At 45.1% G+C, this 22,992-nt stretch overlaps 1 protein-coding gene across 1 annotated transcript in view; it reads right to left on the reverse strand.

The window, feature by feature from the left end:
* Positions 1 to 22,992, reverse strand: part of LOC147711417 (polycystin-2-like protein 1) — a 3,079,390-nt gene that overhangs the window by 894,619 nt on the left and 2,161,779 nt on the right. The window contains 1 exon segment of the mRNA XM_086920165.1: positions 14,912 to 15,033. Within this exon segment, the coding sequence (XP_086776291.1) occupies positions 14,912 to 15,033 (122 nt within the window).

The following is a 22,992-nucleotide window of genomic DNA, read 5'->3' on the forward strand; positions in this document are numbered from 1 at the left end:
TGCCACAGGGTGACTGCCTACTAGGAGGAGATATTCGCGGCCGTATCGGACATGATTGGCGTATCTGTGTCTCCCTGCCCTAGGATAGCATTGTTGGGGCAGACTGACCTTCCTATGCAAGCCCATCGTAAATTCTTTGCTCTGAGTTTCCTCATAGCGAAACGTCATGTGGCGTGCCGCTGGGGGCGTGGTCGCGCGCCCAAATTCAAGGAATGGCTCGCGACGATGTCTACCTGGCAAGACCAACAGCATAATTATGCCGAACTTCTACCCCTCAAGTCAAGGCCTAAAGACAGATGGGGCCCACTTACTGCGTATCTTCTGCGACGCCAGGCTCTCGCGTCCAGGGACTCAGACACACCAGACAGAGGGGAGGTTTCTGGGTCGCCCCATCTTGGGCCTCACTCCTAATCTTTCACCGCCACACTGCCCTTTGGGTTCCTAGGGTGGTTGAGGTTGCAAGCTCCGCCACCCACTCCCTCACTTTCCTTATGTTGGCCTGATTGGAACTTCATGACCTTGCTCCACTTGTTAATCCTCTCGCCTTTGGTGCTGCCTGCCCCTCCGTCCCCCCCCCCCTGGTGTCATTCACCCCCCCTTCTTGGTCCTTGGCTGGCGCATTAGGGGGATCATCAGTACTGTACAGGCGGTCCGTGGGGGCTGGATGTTCACCTCTTTGCCTCTTTGCGACAATTCCTGGCGGGATGGGGGCGGCGGGAGACGAGGGCTAAGACTGGCTTCATCGGCCACACCAGACCGCAGAACCACACAATTGCGCTGTTGTTGACTGTTGTTGACTGTTGTTGTTTGGGGGAGGGGGGGGGAGAAAAACCAATGAAAAAGAAAGCCTCAGGCATTCACTGTCTTCTATCTGCTTACACCTCCGTTTTTCTTGAATGCTGCCACACACGGCTCCTTCTAGTTTTCAACGCGGCCGGCCCTGAGGGGTTGTAGGCGGCTTGCTGTGTCAGAAGTTATCCTCTTCATTTACACTGCATGCTGGACTCTGAGATTGCTGCCGGCCTGCGCCCGCAGGATGTAGGCTTTTACAGCTGTGTACCTGATAATTGCCTCAATAAAGGTTTTCACAAAAAAAACAAAAAAAACACACAAAAAAGACCTCCAACATTCTATTCCAGAGGTATGGTATTGACTAAACCCTTAGAGAGAATTCTTGAAGCAAACCTTGGCAAAATCAACTTAACTTAAACTGCTACTTACTTACTCCCTCCCAAGTATTAGGCTTAGGTCAGGTACACTGGGGTAGGCGTAGTTAGAAGCACCAGTTGAGTACGTTAGCTAAATGTATATATGAATGTAAATATTTTATTCATTTTAACCATTGTATGACTAAGAAACCATATCAATGCTTTTACAGTATTATTTCACAATCCTCATTTTACTGTACGCACTTTTTATAATAACAAGTCTTGCAATTGTGGCAATTCATTTCTCTTACATGAGAAGAAAGACTGTTCAATAAATAATACCTTTTATTGAAAACGCCTGTCTCTCTATTCTCTGCATCTTGGTGAAAGTAATCTGCACAACTGACTGAGTAAAATAACTGTCTATTGTTTCACACGACTCTAGAGGTTGACTCTTATTCTAAGGAGCAAAGTTGTCATGTTTATGCGGTTGTTGGAAAACTGAATCCCTTCTTGTCTGTACCAGGGAAGCTGATCACTTCCTATTCAGTCAAGAAAGTTTCCAGTGACCTCTGAGCTAGTTGGTAACAAACCCAATTAAGTTTAGCATAGTCAGTAGAGACCTGGAAGACCGCACTTCTACGTCTACACTGCTGTTTATGTTATTCCAATGCGCAGGGCCTATAGGGAAAATAGGAACTACACTACACTGGGACCGGTTTCGGATTCATAATCCTTATCAGCCAGGTGTGAGATGTTGGCCTGATATGTGATGTTTCCAATTCTGGAACCACCTTGTATCAGTCCAAACAATCCCTTATGGTGTCTGGTTGTAAGTCAATCTTATAGACAAGCTATCCTAGTGGTAGCATGGACTAAGCAGCCTTAAAGGCTAAACTCAAGAGGTCGTGTTAAGTGAGCTGTTTTACCAATCACAATCCTGTATTACCAAATGAAAGGACACCACACAAGTTATATATAAAAATATATGTATTTATTTCTAAAATAATCCTCTGTACTCTTTATGAGTGCAGAGGCACAAGCGTTAAAACAAAAGCACAGTTAAACATATGAAAGTTGCATAATTATGGATGAGGCCGGGGGGCCACACCATATATTAAAAAAGTGGTATAAGAGATACCAATTGAACAGTGGTTAGGCCTAGGGCCTAGGGAATCGCTGGGAGCAGTCGGGACTAGCAATGCTGAAGTCGGGAAAAGCCCGCGGGATTCGGGTGCAGCGCTTAAAGCACAGGCATGCACCAATGTAAAGTCAATGGTGCATAAAAGTTATAAAGTTATAGTTTAAGGAGACTTCCGCTTAACCTAGCAAGATGAAACTTTAGACACATACACTAGAGGTGTGTACCAGTGTAGGAACACCGGCGTTGATGAGTTACCTCACCCACAGGAAGCGGGTGCACAGGTGCGAAGTAGTGTCGGGTTTCGTCACGCTGGTTGATGGTGCTTGGAGCTGAAGAGGCTGCAGGCGTCGAGTCGAGAAGTGTCCGGTGTGATCCAAGGGTGGATCGAAGTTAAAGATGATCTGAAAGCAGAGGAGACAGAGTCTGGGTCACTCAGCAGTGACCAGGCCGGAACCAGATGGAACCAGGCGATGTCGGGCGCTTTCAGGTCACTGGTGGGTTGCTTCTCTCCGCTGCCACGTGGACTCTGGGGCACTCGAGGATGTCCAGGAGTGGATCACGAGTTGTCGCATGCAGGCTCTCGCTGTCGGCGATGTAGGCTTCTGGATCGGAGTGTTACGATCGCGGAGGTACCGCGAACTACAAATCCCGGCATCCTCCGGGAAAAGACTACAACTCCCGGCATTCCTTGCGGCGCATCACGCTTCCACGATGCGATAAAAAAGGAAATGGCGGCCGGAGCAGGTTGTCAGTGATTCCGGACCCGTAGCTTTGCTCGTCCTCGGAGTTCTGTCCTGCTGGTGTGGTAAGAGTGTGTTTACCACGACGCTGAGTGTTTCTTCTCAGCGGCGGTTTGTTTCTTATCCACCTCCGGCTGTGAAGGCATATGTAGAGACCTTGTTTCGTTCTGGTGTTTTGCTTTGGGGAATTGCTTTAGATTTGTCCTGGTTAGTATTGTCGGCCAACGGCGGTGATTTCTGTTGTAACTATTGAACATTGGATAGTTACTCCTTTTGGGGTGCTTGTTTCTTTGTAGAACATAAACCATTCCTGGAACCCAGCTAAGAGGTATTAGTTGGGGATTCCACCTTTGGAATCTTCAGAGGAGCTTTTTGAGACATAACAAACACTTGTGTGAAAAGGTATCACGGATAATATATATGTGTACAGATGTGTAACTTGTTCTTTGGCTTTTCTATTAACATGGGAGTAGGAGGTGTGGATTACACTCTACCCCTGTGAGGTTTAGTGGAGTCTTATATAGGTAGGTGCTTAGTGCAGGAACTGATTTGTCATAACAAGCATTGTGTTATATGTTCCCCTGAGTATGTATCGCTTATATATATATTCTGTATCCATATAGTAACCGCCTATCCAACCCTACGTACCTCTTCACATCCTCAAGGCTTTATCTTTTTTTTTACAGGTATGAACCCTCATAGTAACAGTTATAGAAGCTACCAAATTATTGTGTAGGGATTTAGTCTTATGCCTGTGTTTGTTTATGTCTTTCAGATCTCCCTCCCTGCTGTCCCCATCCTTTCCTTCCTTGATATTCCTTATTTTTCCCCTCACTAAATCCTGTCAACACTCTGTGCTATAACGGCTATCCAGGTGTTGGCTAGATTCAGAGGTGGGCTTACCTTTCAACAAACCGATCCTGAGGACTACTCATAACAGAATCACCGACCCACGAATTCTTGTCCTCCCGGTCGGGTTGTGCTGATATGGCCACTTTAGAGGATGTGATAGAGGCCTTAGGCGCATTGCAGTTAGAGGTAGCTGCATCTAGGTTAGAAACAGCAGATTTAGGGGCACGCGTTGATGTGGTTCAACGCAATCCCTTTGATGCAGGGGGCACGCCACCGCCTCAAGCAGTTGTGGTAGAGATGCCTGTATCAGTCCCATTGGCTTCACCGGAACGGTTTTGTGGGGATTCGGATAAGGTGCAGGTGTTTCTCACACAGATAGCGTTGCACTATTCCTGTAAGCCTAGATCTTTTCCCACTAATCAGGCGAAGGTGGCCTTTCTGATTTCTTATTTAGCGGGCAATGCTGCACAGTGGGCTGTCCCCCTAGTAAATCGCAACGATCCTTTGTTGCATGATTGGGAGGCCTTCAAAACAGAATTCCTACGGGTATTCGACAGAAGGGCAGGTTCATATACTGCAGACAGAGAAATATTGGAACTAAGGCAAGGAAAAAAGGATCTTGTGACATATTTGAATGCCTTTAGACGCTTGGTAACGGAAACCACATGGCCCGAAAACAAACAGGCATCTTTGTTTCATCAGGGGTTGAATGATGAACTTAAAGATGTGATTGCCCAAATCGACCCCCAGCCTACTACTTGTGAGGGATTGATTAACTTGGCCCTGCGTCTAGACCATAGACTGGGTGAGAGGAAGGGAGATAACCGAAGGAAACCAGTGGTAGAGACACATGCTTCTAAGGAAACCAGCTCGGGTTCTTCATCCGAGCCTATGGAAATAGGGGCGGTAAGAACAGCCTTGACACCCACTGAAAGGGAATCGAGGCGTAAACAGGGCCTTTGTTTATATTGTGGCAAGAAGGGCCACTATGTAAGGGAATGCCCTGTGAAGCCTAAATCCAACCGATTCAAGAGTAGCCGAGTGGCTGCTGCTGATGCAGAGAAGGCATCGGAAAACTAGCAGACTCTAGGAAACAGGAAGGGGTTTCTTGGAGTCCTCAATATGTCCCTTCATTGAGTAACAAATTACAGTATGTGACTAATCATCTTTACGTGTCCATTGTACTAATGTTGGCTGGGAAAGCGATAGAAGCCTCAGCTATGGTGGATTCCGGGGCAACGGGCATGTTCATTGATTTACAAGAAGCTAAGCGTCTAGGAATAGTTTTGGTTCCTAAAGAAAGACCAGAAGAGGTGTATGCTGTGGATGGGAGGAAGCTGAGCATGGGTCCGATCAGTTTTGAAACTGAAGCAATCGAGGTGAGGTTGGAGGACAAGCATGCAGAGATGCTTACTTTTGGTGTGATCAGGGCTCCTCAATATGGTATCATTTTCGGATTACCCTGGTTGGAGAAACATAACCCTAAGATAGACTGGGACTCGAGAAAGGTGCACATGAATTCAGAGTTTTGTCTGCTTCATTGTTTTCAGGAATCGATGAGACCAGTTCAGGGTTTGTTAGGGGTGTCCTGTATCGCCACCGCAGCGGAAAAAAGTGTGCAACTCCCTGTTGACTATCAGTCATTTAATCAGGCATTTAACGAGGAACAAGCTGAGGGGTTACCACCGCATAGACAGTATGACTGTCAAATAGATCTGGTTCCAGGCGCCTCAATTCCGTGTGGTAGGATTTATGCACTAACAGAGCCCGAAAACCTGCATCTTAGGGAATATCTGGAAAAGTTGTTAGCCTTGGGTTTTATCCGCCCATCCAAATCCCCAGCCGCATCGCCTCTCTTTTTCATTCCTAAGGCCAATGGTGAGCTGCGCGCATGTGTGGACTTTCGTGCGTTAAACGCCATTACTATCAAAAACAGGTACCCTTTGCCTTTGATCAGTGTGTTATTAGAACAAGTGAAGAAGGCTAAGATATTCACGAAATTGGATCTAAAGGGGGCGTATCACCTGGTCCGCATGCGTAGCGGGGATGAGTGGAAGACGGCATTCAAAACCAGATATGGGTTGTTTGAGTACAGAGTAATGCCATTCGGGCTCTGTAACGCCCCTGCGGCCTTCCAATTCTTTTTGAATGATGTGTTCCGGGACATCTTGGACCGCTATGTAATTGTATATATTGATGATATCCTGGTATATTCCGAATCAGAGGAACTACATTCCCAACATGTCACTAGCGTGCTCACTATCTTGCAGGCTAACCATCTATACTGCAAGATCAGCAAGTGCGACTTTCATGTGCATGTGGTGGAATTTCTGGGAGTGATGCTGAGTCCGAAAGGTCAAGAAATGGCGGACAGGAAGGTGGCGGCGGTAAGGGACTGGCCTGTTCCAACTTGTGTGAGGGATGTACAATGCTTCATGGGTTTCGCCAACTTCTATAGGCGTTTCATAAACCAGTTCTCGAGGTTGGTGGCGCCTATTACACATCTGCTGAAGAAAGGTAAAGGGTTTGTGTGGTCTGAAGAGGCACAATCCGCCTTTTCGTCCCTTAAGGAAGCATTCGTAACAGCCCCTGTGTTATCACATCCTGACCCGGGCAAGCCCTATATTGTGGAGGCGGACGCTTCGGAGGTGGCAATAGGGGCGGTCTTGTCTCAACGCAATTCAGACACAGGTCAGTTACACCCCGTGGCATACATGTCACGAAAGTTGAATCCGGCGGAGTTGAACTACCACATAGCAGAAAAGGAGTTACTGGCCATACGTGACGCTTTTCAGGAATGGCGCCACTTTCTCATGGGTGCTCGTCATGTGGTCACTGTTTATTCCGACCATCGGAATTTGCAGTTCATGTCTGCTGCGCGTCATTTATCTCCCAGACAGCTCCGGTGGATGATGTTTTTCTCCGGATTCAATTTCATCATCACCTTCCGCCCGGGTGCAGACAATAGGAAGGCTGACGCTCTGACGCGCCAGTCAACTTGCAGTCCGAATGAGGAAAAGGCTGAGGCGAGCATAGTGGCTCCAGAGAAGGTGGTGTGTGTATTGCAGCTGGATACTTTCTTGAGAGACGTTCGGCAGGGAGTGAACTCCTTTGACTGGAAGACGTGGTTGGGTAGCCATCGGGAATGGAGTTTGTATGGGGGCCTGCCGATGTTCCATAACCGGTTGCTGATCCCTACTCGGGCTCTGAGAAAGCAGGTATACATCTGGTGCCATGAATCGCCTAGCGCAGGACATCTTGGGGTGGCTAAGACGCTGGAAAGTGTATTACGACAGTTCTGGTGGCCTTCGAAGAGACCTGATGTGGGGCACTGGGTGGCAGCCTGTGCTCAATGCGCTAGGATGAAACTGAATCATGGCTGTCCGCAGGGGTTGTTGCAGCCTCTACCTACTCCAACGATTCCTTGGGATCGGATCTCAGTGGACTTCATCGTCGGCCTTCCCGCTGACAAAGGTTGCACCGCCGTTATGGTGGTGGTTGATTACCTGTCCAAGATGGGGCACTTTGTGGCCTGTAAACAAGTACCTTCGGCGGGTCAGCTGGCACTCATGCTGATGGTCAACATGGTGAGGTTACATGGATTGCCGAGCGTCAATGTTTCTGACAGAGGGTCTCAGTTCACAGCTCAATTCTGGAAGACATGGTGTTCCTCGTTGCATATTGACTCCGCCCTCTCCACCAGTTTTCACCCGCAGACTGATGGACAGACTGAGCAGTTGAACCAAACCCTTAAGCAGTATCTAAGATGCTACGTGGACAATAACAAGGAGAACTGGGTGGATTATTTATGGTTGGCGGAGGTGGCCTATAATAATGCCACACATGGTTCTACTAAGATCTCTCCGTTCTACTGTTTGTACGGCAGGCATCCACATTTCCTTCCATTTGTGCAACCTGAAACTGACTCTTTGCTTCCTGGTGTGGTTCATAGAGTGGCACATATTAAGGAGACGTTGGTCAAGGCACAAGACAACCTGCGAGCAGTGAAAAGCAAGTATAAAGCTGCGGCGGACAAGCATCGGAGGCAAGGACCTTTATATGGTGTAGGGGACGAGGTGTGGTTGTCTACCAGGAACTTGCCCTTCAGGAAGCACAGTGTGTTCAACCCTAGATACATTGGTCCTTACAGGGTGTTTAAAAGGGTAAATCCTGTAGCGGTTAAGCTAAAGCTCCCTTCCCATCTCCGCATACATCCTGTGTTTCATGTTTCTTTGCTGAAACCATCATTGTCGAAGGGCCAGTCCCGTCCTCCTCTTGTATGGGTGCATGGTGAGGAAGAGTATGTGGTCCGTCGTATTCTGGACTCCCGTTTAAGGAGGAGTAAGTTGTGGTATCTGGTGTCCTGGAAGGGGTACGGACCTGAAGAGAACTCCTGGGAACCTGCTCTAGGTGTCCATGCCCCGAGGTTGGTGTCTGCATTCCATAGGAGGTGTCCATTGAAGCCTAGCCCCTGTCCTCGTGGTTGAGAGAGGGATGTATTGTTACGATCGCGGAGGTACCGCGAACTACAAATCCCGGCATCCTCCGGGAAAAGACTACAACTCCCGGCATTCCTTGCGGCGCATCAAGCTTCCGCGATGCAATAAAAAAGGAAATGGCGGCCGGAGCAGGTTGTCGGTGATTCCGGACCCGTAGCTTTGCTCGTCCTCGGAGTTCTGTCCTGCTGGTGTGGTAAGAGTGTGTTTACCGCGCCGCTGAGTGTTTCTTCTCAGCGGCGGTTTGCTTCTTATCCACCTCCGGCTGTGAAGGCATATGTAGAGACCTTGTTTCGTTCTGGTGGTTTGCTTTGGGGAATTGCTTTGGATTTGTCCCGGTTGGTATTGTCGGCCAACGGCGGTGATTTCTGTTGTAACTATCGAACATTGGATAGTTACTCCTTTTGGGGTGCTTGTTTCTTTGTAGAACATAAACCATTCCTGGAACCCAGCTAAGAGGTATTAGTTGGGGATTCCACCTTTGGAATCTTCAGAGGAGCTTTTTGAGACATAACAAACACTTGTGTGAAAAGGTATCACGGATAATATATATGTGTACAGATGTGTAACTTGTTCTTTGGCTTTTCTATTAACAGGGGAGTAGGAGGTGTGGATTACACTCTACCCCGTGAGGTTTAGTGGAGTCTTATATAGGTAGGTGCTTAGTGCAGGAACTGATTTGTCATAACAAGCATTGTGTTATATGTTCCCCTGAGTATGTATCGCTTATATATATATTCTGTATCCATATAGTTACCGCCTATCCAACCCTACGTACCTTTTCACATCCTCAAGGCTTTATCTTTTCTTTTACAGGTATGAACCCTCATAGTAACAGTTATAGAAGCTACCAAATTATTGTGTAGGGATTTAGTCTTATGCCTGTGTTTGTTTATGTCTTTCAGATCTCCCTCCCTGCTGTCCCCATCCTTTCCTTCCTTGATATTCCTTATTTTTCCCCTCACTAAATCCTGTCAACACTCTGTGCTATAACGGCTATCCAGGTGTTGGCTAGATTCAGAGTTGGGCTTACCTTTCAACAAACCGATCCTGAGGACTACTCATAACAGAATCACCGACCCACGAATTCTTGTCCTCCCGGTCGGGTTGTGCTGGTATGGCCACTTTAGAGGATGTGATAGAGGCCTTAGGCGCATTGCAGTTAGAGGTAGCTGCATCTAGGTTAGAAACAGCAGATTTAAGGGCACGCGTTGATGTGGTTCAACGCAATCCCTTTGATGCAGGGGGCACGCCACCGCCTCAAGCAGTTGTGGTAGAGATGCCTGTATCAGTCCCATTGGCTTCACCGGAACGGTTTTGTGGGGATTCGGATAAGGTGCAGGTGTTTCTCACACAGATAGCATTGCACTATTCCTGTAAGCCTAGATCTTTTCCCACTAATCAGGCGAAGGTGGCCTTTCTGATTTCTTATTTAGCGGGCAATGCTGCACAGTGGGCTGTCCCCCTAGTAAATCGCAACGATCCTTTGTTGCATGATTGGGAGGCCTTCAAAACAGAATTCCCGATCCTGAGGACTACTCATAACACGGAGCCAACAACACTTGGCAAGGGTAACCCACGCAGGATTCGAAGATGGCCTTACACTCGGACCAGGAGGGTCAGAGCGAGCACTCCTTTTCAGAGGAGCGAGTGCAAGTCTGGAGCAACCAGATTCACAAGTTGGTTTTCAAGGTTCGTCGGCACAGGGGCCACAAGCCAACAGGCAAGTGACCGGGCCAACGCGTTGAGCCAAAAGATGCAGAAGGGCCCCACGCAGCACTCGGTGAGTGTAGAGGGGTGAGCTTCAGTGCAAAAGAGTTTCAGGGCTGGTGCTTCTCAAAGCCCAATGCACAGCTTCGAGGATCACTCATGGGCTGCACGGTCAGTGTCTCGTGGTCTTTCCAAGATGGCGGGCCCCACACTTCCGGTCGCCTCCACGGGTCTCAGCTCTGCAGGGACTGTGAATCGGGCTGTTGGAATGCAGGCACGCCTGGTCTTGTTGAACTCTGTCGCTCAAGTTTTGGCGGGAACTGCAACAAAGCAAACGTCGAGGTGCTGGATGGTGCCTGTCTGCACAGGGTGGTCACTCCTTGACCACAAGGGAGATTCTTCAGTCTTCTACGTCGAGTAGGATGTGGAAGGGTCCAGAGTTTCATTTCATAAGTTTCAGTCAGGATAATCTGAGTGCGTCGGCACTGCTCCCATTCTTATACCAATCTAGGGGGCTGGACTACCTGCTAGGTCCCCTCCTATGGGTGGGATCCAGGAAGGGGGTGGTTACACCCCTTTCCCTTTTTCCAGGTTGCCCTGGGACTGGGGCTGGTGTGCCCCAGAACCGGTTTGACCAGATTATGCAAGGGGAAGCCTTGTGCGCCCCAGGCACTGTCTGGTTTCTTTCAAACCTCCCTGCTACAATCCACTATCTCCTGTCTGGGGTGGTGTGACACCTCCCCGCGACAGGAAAGCCTTTGTCCAGGCCTCCTCGGCTGAGTTTCGGTCAGCAGCAGGAGGTCAGACTCGTGTCTGTGGCAGAAGCGTCCATTTTGTGCTGCTGAGGCTCTATTAAAATCAACCGCGTTTCAGTAAAGTAACATGTCTTCTCCCTCTAGAAGGTGGAATGCTATCCCCGTCGACAGGACTGGCGAGGGGATAGTATTCCAAATCATATGACACCTTACACTACATGTTTTGATAAAGCCAAACCAAAGTTAACATATAACCGCGAGGATTATAATGCACTTAATAGTATATGGTATGGCATTATCCCGGAACAGCTTAGGAAGTTGTTCCCAACATCTGCAGACAGGCTCAGCTCATGCTCGAGCTCCATCTCACATTAAACCACGCACTCTGCCTCCAGGATTGATAAGGCCTTCCATAGGAGTGGCTCACAGGTTTTTATGTGTCCAGATATAGGTTTTAGAAATAGGTATAATATATCTAAGCAAGAGGTGATTACACCAACTTGCCCCAGCTGAGTGATCAGTCAGTTGTGTCAATTGAAGAACCAGCCAGGGGTGGCAAAAGCTATGCTGCAGCCCCTGGTAGGCCTTGGTGGCACCTATGCCCTGAGCGCCTATAGTGCATGGTACAGGGGCTGACAAGGAGTCCAGTTCCAATTGGGTTATTTACCTATAGTACATGTATGTTAATTTAGAGAGAGAACAGCAGGCTGGGGGTCTGATTAGCAGGCCCACAGCCTCATTAAGTCGAAAACCAGTGAAGCAAAAAGCAAAAATTGGGGTGACCATAGGATAGCAGACCCTACTCTCCTACACCAGGCTATCTTGAATCCAGTGGCCAAGTGAGCAAGGGACTCACGTCTGAGCATACCCTGCCAGCTTAGGGCGAACAAAGCGATACAAAAGGGGATGATGGACGGAGTGTTTGAGCCAATCAAACACTCACCCCCAGTTAACTGATCTGGGTTTAATCCATCACCATTCTTGAGCTCACTCAGCCACCCCAGTTCAAACATGGCCATATGCAAATCAGTCTGACCTGTGCCTCATGGGAACAGTCCAGCCCGAACTGCCAAGCCATGTCTTCCCTGGACCGGAAACAAGCATCCTGGGACCGGTTTTGGATTCAGTTGACTGGGGGTGAGTGTTTGATTTGCTCAAACGCTCCTCCATCATCCCCTTTTGTTTTGCTTTGTTCGCCCTAAGTTGGCAGGGTATGCTCAGACGTGAGTCCCTTGCTCACTTGGCCACTGGATTCAAGATAGCCTGGCTGATGAGGATTATGAATCCGAAACCGGTCCCAGGATGCAGGCCACTTACTCAGACGTGAGTCCCAGGCTCTCCACACCACTGGAGTCAAGCTATCCAGGCTGATGAAGGCTAATAGCCAGAAACTGGTCCTTGGGATGCTTGATTCCGGTCTGGGAAAGACATGGCTTGGTAGTTCAGACTGGACTGTTCCCATGAGGCACAGGGTCAGAGCTGATTTGCATATAGCCAGTGTCTAACCCAGGGTGGTGTGGAGTGCAAAAAACGATGGATTTAGGCCCAGATCCTTGTACTGGGGTGAATGTATGACATTGTTCTACATTCTGTCCATCTACTGTGTTTTTTGCAATTTTCACCCCGAGTGTGCTGGGTATACTCAGACGTGAGTCCCAGGCTCTCCACACCACTGGAGTCAAGCTATCCAGGCTGATGAAGGCTGATAGCCAGAAACCGGTCCTTGGATGCTTGATTTCGGTCTGGGAAAGACATGGCTTGGTAGTTCGGACTGGACAGTTCCCATGAAGCACAGGGTCAGAGCTGATTTGCATATAGCCAGTGTCTAACCCAGGGTGGTGTGGAGTGCAAAAAAACGATGGATTTAGGCCAGATCCTTGTACTGGGGTGAATGTATGACATTGTTCTACATTCTGTCCATCAACTGTGTTTTTTGCAACGAACACCTCTTTCCCAATGGCCGGCCACCATTTAGCATGAACGGTGACACCGGCCAATGGGAAAGAGGGGAGGGGCTTAAAGCCCGCTAGTGAATCTCCCTGAAATCATAAAATCTTGCGAGCGAGACTGCGCATGCGCGCAGTCGATGCCACAAGATCTAAAAAGGTGACCCAAGCCTTTTTAGGGAATATTTTCAAATAGATAGAAAGATGAGAGGGATGCTAGAGTGCTGGAGAAACACTCCAACAGCTCCTGCCTGCTCTTGAAATCTGTCACTGGCATTGAACCGTACTTTACAGCAGTTAAACATCCTAAGGAGAGATCATTGCTTACAAAATTTAGCTTGGGTTCCATCCGTACAATGATCTGTTTTCCACTGGGCCAGTATGATTCCATGCCCTTTATATATGTCCCTGTGATGATCGCTCGCCCCAAACCTTAATTCAGCTTGGTCTTATTCTGTACATGTTATGACTTTTTGCATGAGAAGTATTTATTGCCATTCTTAAAAGCAAGGGGTTTTATTCAATTTCGACCTGCTTTTTTACATTTACAGTTATTTCCTGATTATGTAGTGATGGTGGCGGTCACTGACTATTTTAAAGGAGCCTTATAGTGGAATAAAATAATGTGTGCCTAGCTTATAATGATGTGAAGGAACAAAATAAGGTGGTCTGTATATTTTAATATTTTTTATGTGGCTTCTATGTCTCTATCTTTTATGATTATGACGCATAATCGAATACAGATTGATATGATAAAAAGGCCTTATAGCAATAGGAAAAGGTAGTGTTAACTCAATGTAGCCTACTCCTAATGAAGGGGCAACACAATATGTCCCAACAATTGAATACAACATTTGTGCAACCTGTTTTGATCCTAAAATCTTTTTTTTTTTTTGTGATAGTAGCTGCTTTTAAAATGTGCCTTGTTTACATGTTTTCTATAAAAATAGAAGAAAACCCTGTATATAATTTGCATAATATATAAATAACAAAATCTAAAGTGGGTCTGCTACTCATGTATATTACTTTGTGGAAAGCTAATACCACCACCAAGAGGTACTCTAAATCCCGATTCGTCAATATAATACGAAAGTTTGGCCAATGAAAAGAATTGTCTGTGAAATGTTCTTATGTACTCTTTAATGCATTATGAAGTTAAATTACTTCATAAAATATTAAAACAGTGTTTTGACATTGCAAAGTTATACTATGCAAAATAAGATATGCAAAACCTAATGTAAAAACAATTTAACTGTGACTATGCAATCCAATATGAAAAACAAAGGCAGATAAATGTAATAATGTCAAAGAAACAGATAACATGTATGTGAACAGTTTCCCAGGTGGCAAAGTCAGTTCCCGGGATATGGAAGGTTGAAACAACCTTTCGTAGATTTGCATCACTTTATGAGGGTTTTTATGAAGGCAATATGCAATCAAATTACAGTAATGTTGAAATCAACATGGATTCAAGAAACATAATATATTTTTTATAGTGTTGATACTGGTCTTATAAAATATTTAGGTTTCGAGTTCGAACACGTGGTAGTCTTATACAAATAAAAATGCCTGCCATATGAGGGCAAGCAGTACTATGCAGTACTATGTTCTAGATATAGTCCATGACCAATACCACATGTTTTCAAAGAATGTAACAGTTCAGTCTATTAAATATACCACAAAACACAATTAACCGCATGTTCTAAGAAGATCAAATAATGCAACAGTCTGCCAGTTTGTCAAGTCAATCAAATAGCAGTTATTACATTGTCATGGCAGCTCTACTTACTGCAAAATTTTATTACGCATTGATGTGACTGGCTTTTACAAGGATTTCTAACATCCAATTGATTTAAACTGCATAATTTGTATCATTAACTATGACATTTGACTTGTCTGGCATTCACAGTGGGTGCTAAAATCAACATACTTTTTGTACCGTAGAAGAAAAAAACGTTCACATGGTATATATCACAGTCAAAACTTAGAAGTTAATTAAAAGCTGAGCTTTTATCATTTTAATTAAGCTTGAAGTGCAGTATCTTACATGAACAGTTCATCCATTACATCTTATACTGATTAAAGGAAATACTTGGTAAATAGTATGCTTCATCACTTACTCTTTTAAACTGTTCTTAAAATCCTCAAATTCTAATTCCTTATCACCATTTTGGAGGGCTTTTTGAACATCTGAAATCCGTTCTTTTTTCAGTTTGAGCTTCAATAATGTCTTGTTGTAACTCTAGAGACAAACATTAAAATAAATTTAAAAGGGCAGAACAATATAATTTGGCAAAATATGAAATTGATATTAGGATTTATATATATAAAGTTAACAATGCTATAGCATACATTTAACATTATCATTGTCTCCTAATCTTTCTTGCACCAGTCATCACATACTCTAAAATGTGCCTGTGGTTCAGGAGAAAGCCTATCACACCTTTGCTTAACATATTTATTTTCTACTAAAACACTATCTCCTTACCTATCGTAGGAGGGTTGTAAGAACATACAGCCTGATTCATGTACGGGCCGTTTTGCGAGTCTATAATAGCGATTCATAAGGAATCGCTATTACAAACTCGCAAAACGGGATTCATGTAGGAATCGCAATATTAATTGCGAATCCCACTGATTCCTTATTTGCGATTAGCTAATTGCTAATCGCAAATAAGGAATAACTCCCCATGCATTCCTATGGGCCAAAAGGCCCATAGGAATGCATAGGGAGTCATTCCTTATTTGCGATTAGCAATTAGCTAATCGCAAATGAGATTGCGATTACAAGGGTGCCAGGGGTGTCCAAAGGACACCCTGTAGCACCCCTGCAATGAAAATTACACAGGTGTTGCACACACACATGTCCAAAGGACATGTGTGTGTGTAACATGCAACTCAGAAAAATGCATTTAAATGCATTTTTCTGAGTTTTCGCAATTTACCACGAGGTTTGACCTCGCGGTAAATTGCGGCCCGAAATTGCGATTTCGCAATTGAAAAATGGATGATGAATTACATTTAAGGAATCTCAAATAGAGATTCCTTAAATGTAATTCCTCGCAAATATGCGAATTAGCAAATAGCGATTTTTGCATTTGGGATGTTGAATCCCAAATGCAAAAATCGCACTCGCAAAGGGCCAGATACTCAGAATCTGGCCCTTTGCGAGCCGATTTCGGCATCATGAATAAGGCTGAAAGTGCTCCCAAACAATGTCCTGCTTTTGTGAGACTTCTCCAGAGATCCTGTTTCTCTTGACTTATTTCAGTGTAATACATGTATTTCGTTTTTTTGCTTTGGTTGTCGTACGAGTCTCGAACATGATCTAGTTTTGGCTTAGAGACATCTTTAGCAGCCTGGAGGCCTCATGTAATAAGTAAAATAATACTAATACTAAATAGAAAGGCACGTTGGGTCAGTCCCTCTCAGCTATTTCTTTGTTGATGTATCATTCTCATTTCGGGGTCAGCCCACGGTTAGTATTCATATAGCAAGGCAATGCATCCGCTTACCTTAGCCATTGACTAAAAGAAAAGGGCATCATATCAAATCAAATCAAAATTATCTTTATTTCGATTGTTTAGAAGCAATCATAAAAGTACAGATAAAAATACATTAATTACATTATTAAAATACATAATTATAGTACAGAAATTCATCAATCAATTCAAGGGGTTGAGGCTCAGAAGTAAAAAATGTAAATTTAAAGTGTTTTTACAATGCTTTTAAATGTCCATACTTTTCCTGGTGCGCATCACTTCATTTAAATATAATGTTATTGTTGGTACACATAGGTGGTTGTCAAGACATTGAATATTAAGCATCGCCAAACGACACTGTCGATGTCCTATTTCTCCTAATAATGGGAGTAAAACATTTTCTCTTGTTGCATCATAAAATTTACAAAACAGGAGGACATGGATAGTACTCTGAGGTGAAATATAATCACAGGGTCAAGGAGGTAGATCATGCGTCCAATTATTAATCATAGAAAAACTAGCCAGTCTGTGGAAAATACCAAATCTAAAGCGTGAGAGTAAAAAACGCTCATATTTATTCGATACATAGATTAAATAGGGCTGAATGTTAAAAGTTGTTAAAACCATTTGATGCTGCAAGACAGAAGGTTTTAAGACCTCCGTTGTAATTCTTTTTGAGTCCAGAAAAGATAGACCCTCCCTCTTCAACTCTTTACGTGAGATAGCTGAGATACTATTAGGGTTCAAGAAATAATTTTCTCTCCCAATATCCTTTAAAAAGTTACAAACATAGTTCACCCATGGTATTTTTGTAGCTCCCTCTAATTTTAAAATGTCAGTCAGAACATCTCTATTTAAATGCGTTGCATCTTGTGTCCAGAGCCTGTGCCATAATAGTACAGGCTCTAGTTTTATTAGGTCTGAAATATAAGAGAGACCCAGTTCTGAGTGACAATTGTAGTTAGGAGAGCTTTTGGGAAGTGCCAAAATATACTTTAAAAATGAGTTTTCAGCCATCTGAATGGGTGCAGGGTTTGCAAATCCCCAGACCCCACTACCATAGGTAGCGCCAGCCACACACTTAGCTTTATACATTTTAATTAGTTCTACAGGTGGTCTGGTCCCTAGTTTATTTGAAAAGATTTTAAGGGCAGCGGTCGAGCGTAACAGCTCAAGTTGTTTTGCAGACACAACTTGGGTCCACGTCTCATTTTGAGCGAAGAGTATCCCAAGATAGGAGAACTGCTTGGCAAAATCGAGTTTCTGTCCTGCTATAAAAATAGGCCTCTTGGGTTTGCTTTGCCTGCCACAATACATAGTGAAAGTTTTTGTTGTATTGACTTTCAGGCCCAGCTCGTTCATAAAATGGGAACAACTATCAACCACACGTTGTAGGCCCACTTGAGTACGTGACATAAGTACAGCATCCTCAGCGTACAATAGTGCGGGTATTGGGCGGCCACCTACATAAGGGGGATCAGAGCTATCATTGCACAGAACTTCTACCAATCCATTTATATACAAGTTAAAAAGGAAAGGGGCCAGGACACAGCCCTGCCTGACCCCATTCCTGATTGGAATTTTATCGGTGCGTTCTCCCTTTAGGCCAAAGCGAACGCAGGCTGAGGCGTCACTATAAAAACGCTTAAGATAATAAATAATATTAGATTCAACCCCAAGTTGTTCTAGTAGTAACCACAGCTTAGAGTGGATCACACAATCAAAGGCGGCCGAGAGATCAACGAAGGCCAAAAACAGGTTGCCCTGTTTTTCCCTCGTATACTTCCCGACCAACATTAAAAGGTTCAGTCCCTGCTCTACTGTCCCCAGGCCGGAGTGGAAGCAATACTGGAGATCAGACAGGACAGACTTTTCCTCTGCCCATTCCAAGAGCCGGTCCAAAATTACTCTTCCTGCTATTTTTGTAAAGGAATCCAGAAGGGAAATAGGCCTGTAACAGGCCGGGTCATGTCTATTCCCCTTCTTATAGATCGGAACTATTACAGATTCCACCCAGGTGGGCAGGAAATCAGCAACACAGCTGGCATTGAGCACCTGGACCAGAAGGGGTGACCACAGAGAAGAAATGGTCTTAAATATATCTATGGGGACCCCATCTGGGCCAGGCGCTTTAACGCTCTTGCTTTTACTCAAAGCTTTTTCAACCTCCTCGAGAGTAAAGTGCAAACTTCTACTGGGAGGATAATCAAGAGCAGGATTCAAAGATCCTACTTGTACTTGTTCCTCCTCCTCATATACTCTTGAGAAGTGTCTAACCCAGTCTGAATCAGGGTTTGCCATTTCTATTGTCGGGCCGACTTCTTCTCTAAGAAAGGGAGTTCTCACGAGTTTCCAAAAACTCGCACTATCATTGCTTGTAGAAGCGGAATGGAGAGCCTCCCAGGCTTCAGTCCTCAAAGTATTCTTCCGGTCCTTAATTGCCATTTTATATTCTTTCCTACGTCTACCAACATCCTCATTAGATCTGGGTTTTTTATGCAGTGCCTTCTTCAGGAGCCCATAGGCCCTAGTGCACCTAGAGTCAAACCAACTGCCGCCTTTTTTTTTATTCTTAAATTGCCTCGTAAGGGAGCCTTTAATTTAATTTGATATTGAAAGGAAGGATGCAAGGCAGACTACAGGTGGTAAGTAAGTAAATTTTCTTATGTATAGTTAATTAAAACCAATACAATCGTTGCATTTAAAACATTTCTTAAAATGTGGTAAAAGAATGTAGTCTGTGTAATCGTCCTTATCGAAGACCATGCGGTGAGAGACCAAGAGTAGTTGTCTAGCAGTGTTCCCTGAGCCGGGGCGGGCTAGGCATTTGTAGCCCAAAGTTCGTCCATTAGGTGCCAGAACCAGTGGTTACCGCCAGTTGTAGATTTTGCAGTCTTTGCTCTATCGTAGTCAGAAACTTGACGTATCTACAGTTCAGTTTTGTATTCGCGGGGTTCAAGCATGCAAGCACAGCCTGCCTTCGTGTGCTGGTCCCTATCTGCTTGAACTGGTCCCTTAGTAGCTGTCGGCGGGCTTGTCGGAGCTCTTCACAGAGACAGGTCATGTGGAGTATGTCTCCCGTTGCTAGATTGCAGAGTGGACAGACTTCATGGCCATTGCTCCTGAGCCATGGTGGTTGATGCTCTCTGCTGGGCAGGATCCCTAATCTATATTTCAAAAACTTCAGTTTTGTGATTTTTGGGTAGCCCTGGCTGAAGTAAAGTTGTGGTGTCAGGGATTTATACTTGTTTAATGTCATCCACGCATGGTTTCTTTTTGCAAAAGCGACCTTGTACTCTATTAGGGAAAGAGTTTTTACGTTTTTCCAAACCGCTTTTTTAAACAGGTTGTGCCCCAGTTGCATGTCCCAAAGTGCGGTTGCCTTGACAGCCCCCAATGCTGCCTTCAAGTAGGAGCGTACCTGAGATACATCCCTGCTTTGTATGTAGAGGGGAGTTTGTGGCAGCAGATGATGAAGGCTCCTTGTCTTGCAAGGTCTTGTTTTTTTAGGCCAAACTCCAGCCTTATTTGGGCAGGCGAGGTGTATGACAGAAGTGAGAACAGAGTTCTGTATCCTTTTACCTGGATGTTATCTAGGTTCCTGGAGTCTCTTCCTCGTAGTGCCTCACTGCTGTAGGAAATTGAGGGGAGCAATTTGGCTTGAATGACTTTTAAATATGGTGTCAGGGTTGGCCCCGGTAGTTGGTTTGCTAGATTTTTCAGTGTGATGGCGATCGAGGCCCTTCTTCTTTTAGTTTCCTCTATCTGCCGGACGAATGAGCCGTCGGTGTCAAAGATAAGTCCCATGTATTTGTATTTGCGTGAAGACTCTATTTTTTGGCCACCCAGAGTCCAGGACTTCTGGTGTTTGTTCCTGGTATTGATCGACAACGTACGCGTTTTGCTTAGATTGATTTTTAAGTTATTTTCCGTTGCGTAGCTGTGCATTTCGATCAGCAAATTCTGGAGGCCAATATGTGTGTGACTAAGAAGTACCACGTCATCCGCGTATAGTAGAATACTTAGGGTTTTTCCTCCCAGCCTCGGAGAGTGGGAGTTGCATGTGTCGAGTTGGCCTGATAAATCTGCCATAAACAGGTTAAACAAAGTCGGGGCCAACACGAACCCTTGTTTTAGTCTTTTGGTGGTGCAAACTTTGGAAGACAGGTGGGTCCCACTTCCCAGCTTCACCTGCACCCAGGTGTCATAGTGAAGTAACTTCAGCATAGGTGGTGAATCTGCCCCTAGACACGTCATTATTTCCAAGAAGCATTTGTCAACTACTCCCTTAATTATCTCTGCCTCATTTACCATAGCCCATTTTAGCGTATACCCATTAACACTACCAATGGCTAGATTTGCGTCCAAACTGTCGCTTTCTTCCTCATTAATCCGCGTAGCTACAGTAGGTAACTGGATGGTCACACAAAGTGGGAAGCGGCCGCTCAGTACTATATCAGAGACACTAAAAGAGTGAATTCTATTACCAAATTTGTTGGAGACAATAACATAATCTATGGTTGTAGAGCAGCCCATACCATTAAATGTTGGAGCTGGTACAGAGGGTGAGGTACACAATTTGTTTGCAAACCCTAGGTCAAAATCAGCCAGCAAACTGTTAAACTGTTCCCCTAGAGAGGTATGTTTAAAATGCAGACGGCCCTCACCATCATCCTGTGCTAGACCACACCTATTGTCTTGTGTCAATTCACACAAATTACAATTAAAATCCCCTAGCAAGATTATCATCAATTTATGCTTAAAGATTTTTTCCTGTGTAGACAAGGCTTTACTCATTTTCCTTAAGACGATCATTACATTTCCAGAGGGGATATTATTATATAAGTTAAGAATAACAATTGGGGTGTCACAAACAAAAACAAGTACCAGGATTTGAAAGTAAGTGTCTTTAACAGGTTCAATAACTTTTGCAAGCATCAATTTATTAGATAAATAGACACTCAAACCACCCTTTGATCTTCCATATAGAGCAGCAAGGGCCGGTGTATGAAAGGTCCTATAACCATTTAAATGTACTGGTTCAAGGCTCCATGTTTCCTGAAGACAGAACAGATCCTGCACTTGAATAAAGTCCCACCAGATTGGGTTTTCAATTTTTGATCTAATTCCCGCTATATTCCAAGATGAGATTTTAAGCACCGACGGATCTGTCAGGGGAATAGGCAGGACGGCAGGAATAATGGTGATACGGTCAGTATGTAAGAAGGGGGCTACTTGGTCAGTCCCCCCCCAGTGCTTTCTTGTAGTGTCACAACATCCCCCATAAATTCGTCTCCCTCCAATATTGCTGGGAATACACATAATACATTTTCCCCTCTTGCATCTGTATGTTTTCTTGTGCCGGATTCGGGAGTAAGATCTCCCTCTATGCCTGGTGAGATAGATGTAATGATATCTGGCTGTAGTCAGTCATTATTTTCCAAACCGCTGAGAGTATCGTAATAATTAAATGTTGGAACACCATATCTTCTACCCCATAGTTCTTCCGGGTTCAAAGGTGGACAGAGAAGGGGAGGGCACCTAGAAGGTCGAGGCGGGGAATAAAAGTAGCCAAGGGGAAGAATTTTAACAAAATGTGGATCATTTGTCCCTATGGCTGCTCTCTCCAGCACTGTGCCAACTAGTTGTGGTGACCGAAATGATAGAACTACACAGTCACCCCTCATCGTTTTATTGGCGGTGCCTACCCATCTCACTCTTCTAGCCATTTTGAACTCCGAGAAGAGATGATTTTTAAGTCCAATCCTGGAGGTAGGAATTTATTTCTCAGGGTCGACCAATTTTCGAAGGTAGTAGGGGGAAGTGGAGGGACATTTGTCAAAACCACAGTATATGGTGTTGCTTCTGGCGGTAGATTTAGGTTAACTAGGTTAGAAGTTACCCCGTCTCAAAATCATCCTCTGCTCTTCAATGATGAGATGGTACATAGGAAGATGCATTTGAGGCTGCCGTAACTGGGGCAGCTGACCCATTACCATTGGTTACGGTGTCTCTTCTTAAATCTTTAAACTCAGGTTGATCAGTAGGTTTTGGGTTAGGGTTTTTATGTTTGGCTGATGCTTTAACTGGGGCTGGTGCTTTAGCTGGAATTGACACTTTAACTGAAGCTGGGGTAGTAGTTTTAGAACAAGTGGCAGTTAGCTGAGGTAATCTAGGAGGTAGATTTCCCTCACTTGAGCTCAGCGAACATAGCAGAAGATCGAAAGATGATGCATCGCGAACACGTTACTACATTAACCAGAGTCCTTAGGGGCGACACCGCTGGTGTGTGAGTAGTGTGTGACCCCACCCCCATTTGTAACATTAAAGCTCCCTTGAGCAGTTGGCTGACGAGCCTGGGATCCCGCACCTACGCGCCTGAGTGGTACTAAACCTGGCAGATATTTGGCAGCCATCGGCAACCCCAGAACACGGCCTATCCCTGCTGACGAGGGGTGATACCCCGAAACACGTGTCCAGGGATGGTGAAGACTGCGAAGATAGCAGAAGATCGAAAGATGATGCATAGCGAACACGTTACTACATTAACCAGAGTCATTAGGGGCGACACCGCCGGTGTGTGAGTAGTGTGCGACCCCACCCCCATTTGTAGCCTTAATTCTATGTTCTTGACTTGTAAGGTGAGAGGTTCTAAAAAAGTCATTAAAAGAGTTTCCATTCTTTCCCAGAATAAGTCGTCTTTTGTAGGGTCTTCAATA

The sequence above is a fragment of the Lissotriton vulgaris genome, chromosome 5, assembly GCF_964263255.1.
Source record: "Lissotriton vulgaris chromosome 5, aLisVul1.2, whole genome shotgun sequence".
Taxonomy (NCBI): Eukaryota; Metazoa; Chordata; class Amphibia; order Caudata; family Salamandridae; genus Lissotriton; species Lissotriton vulgaris.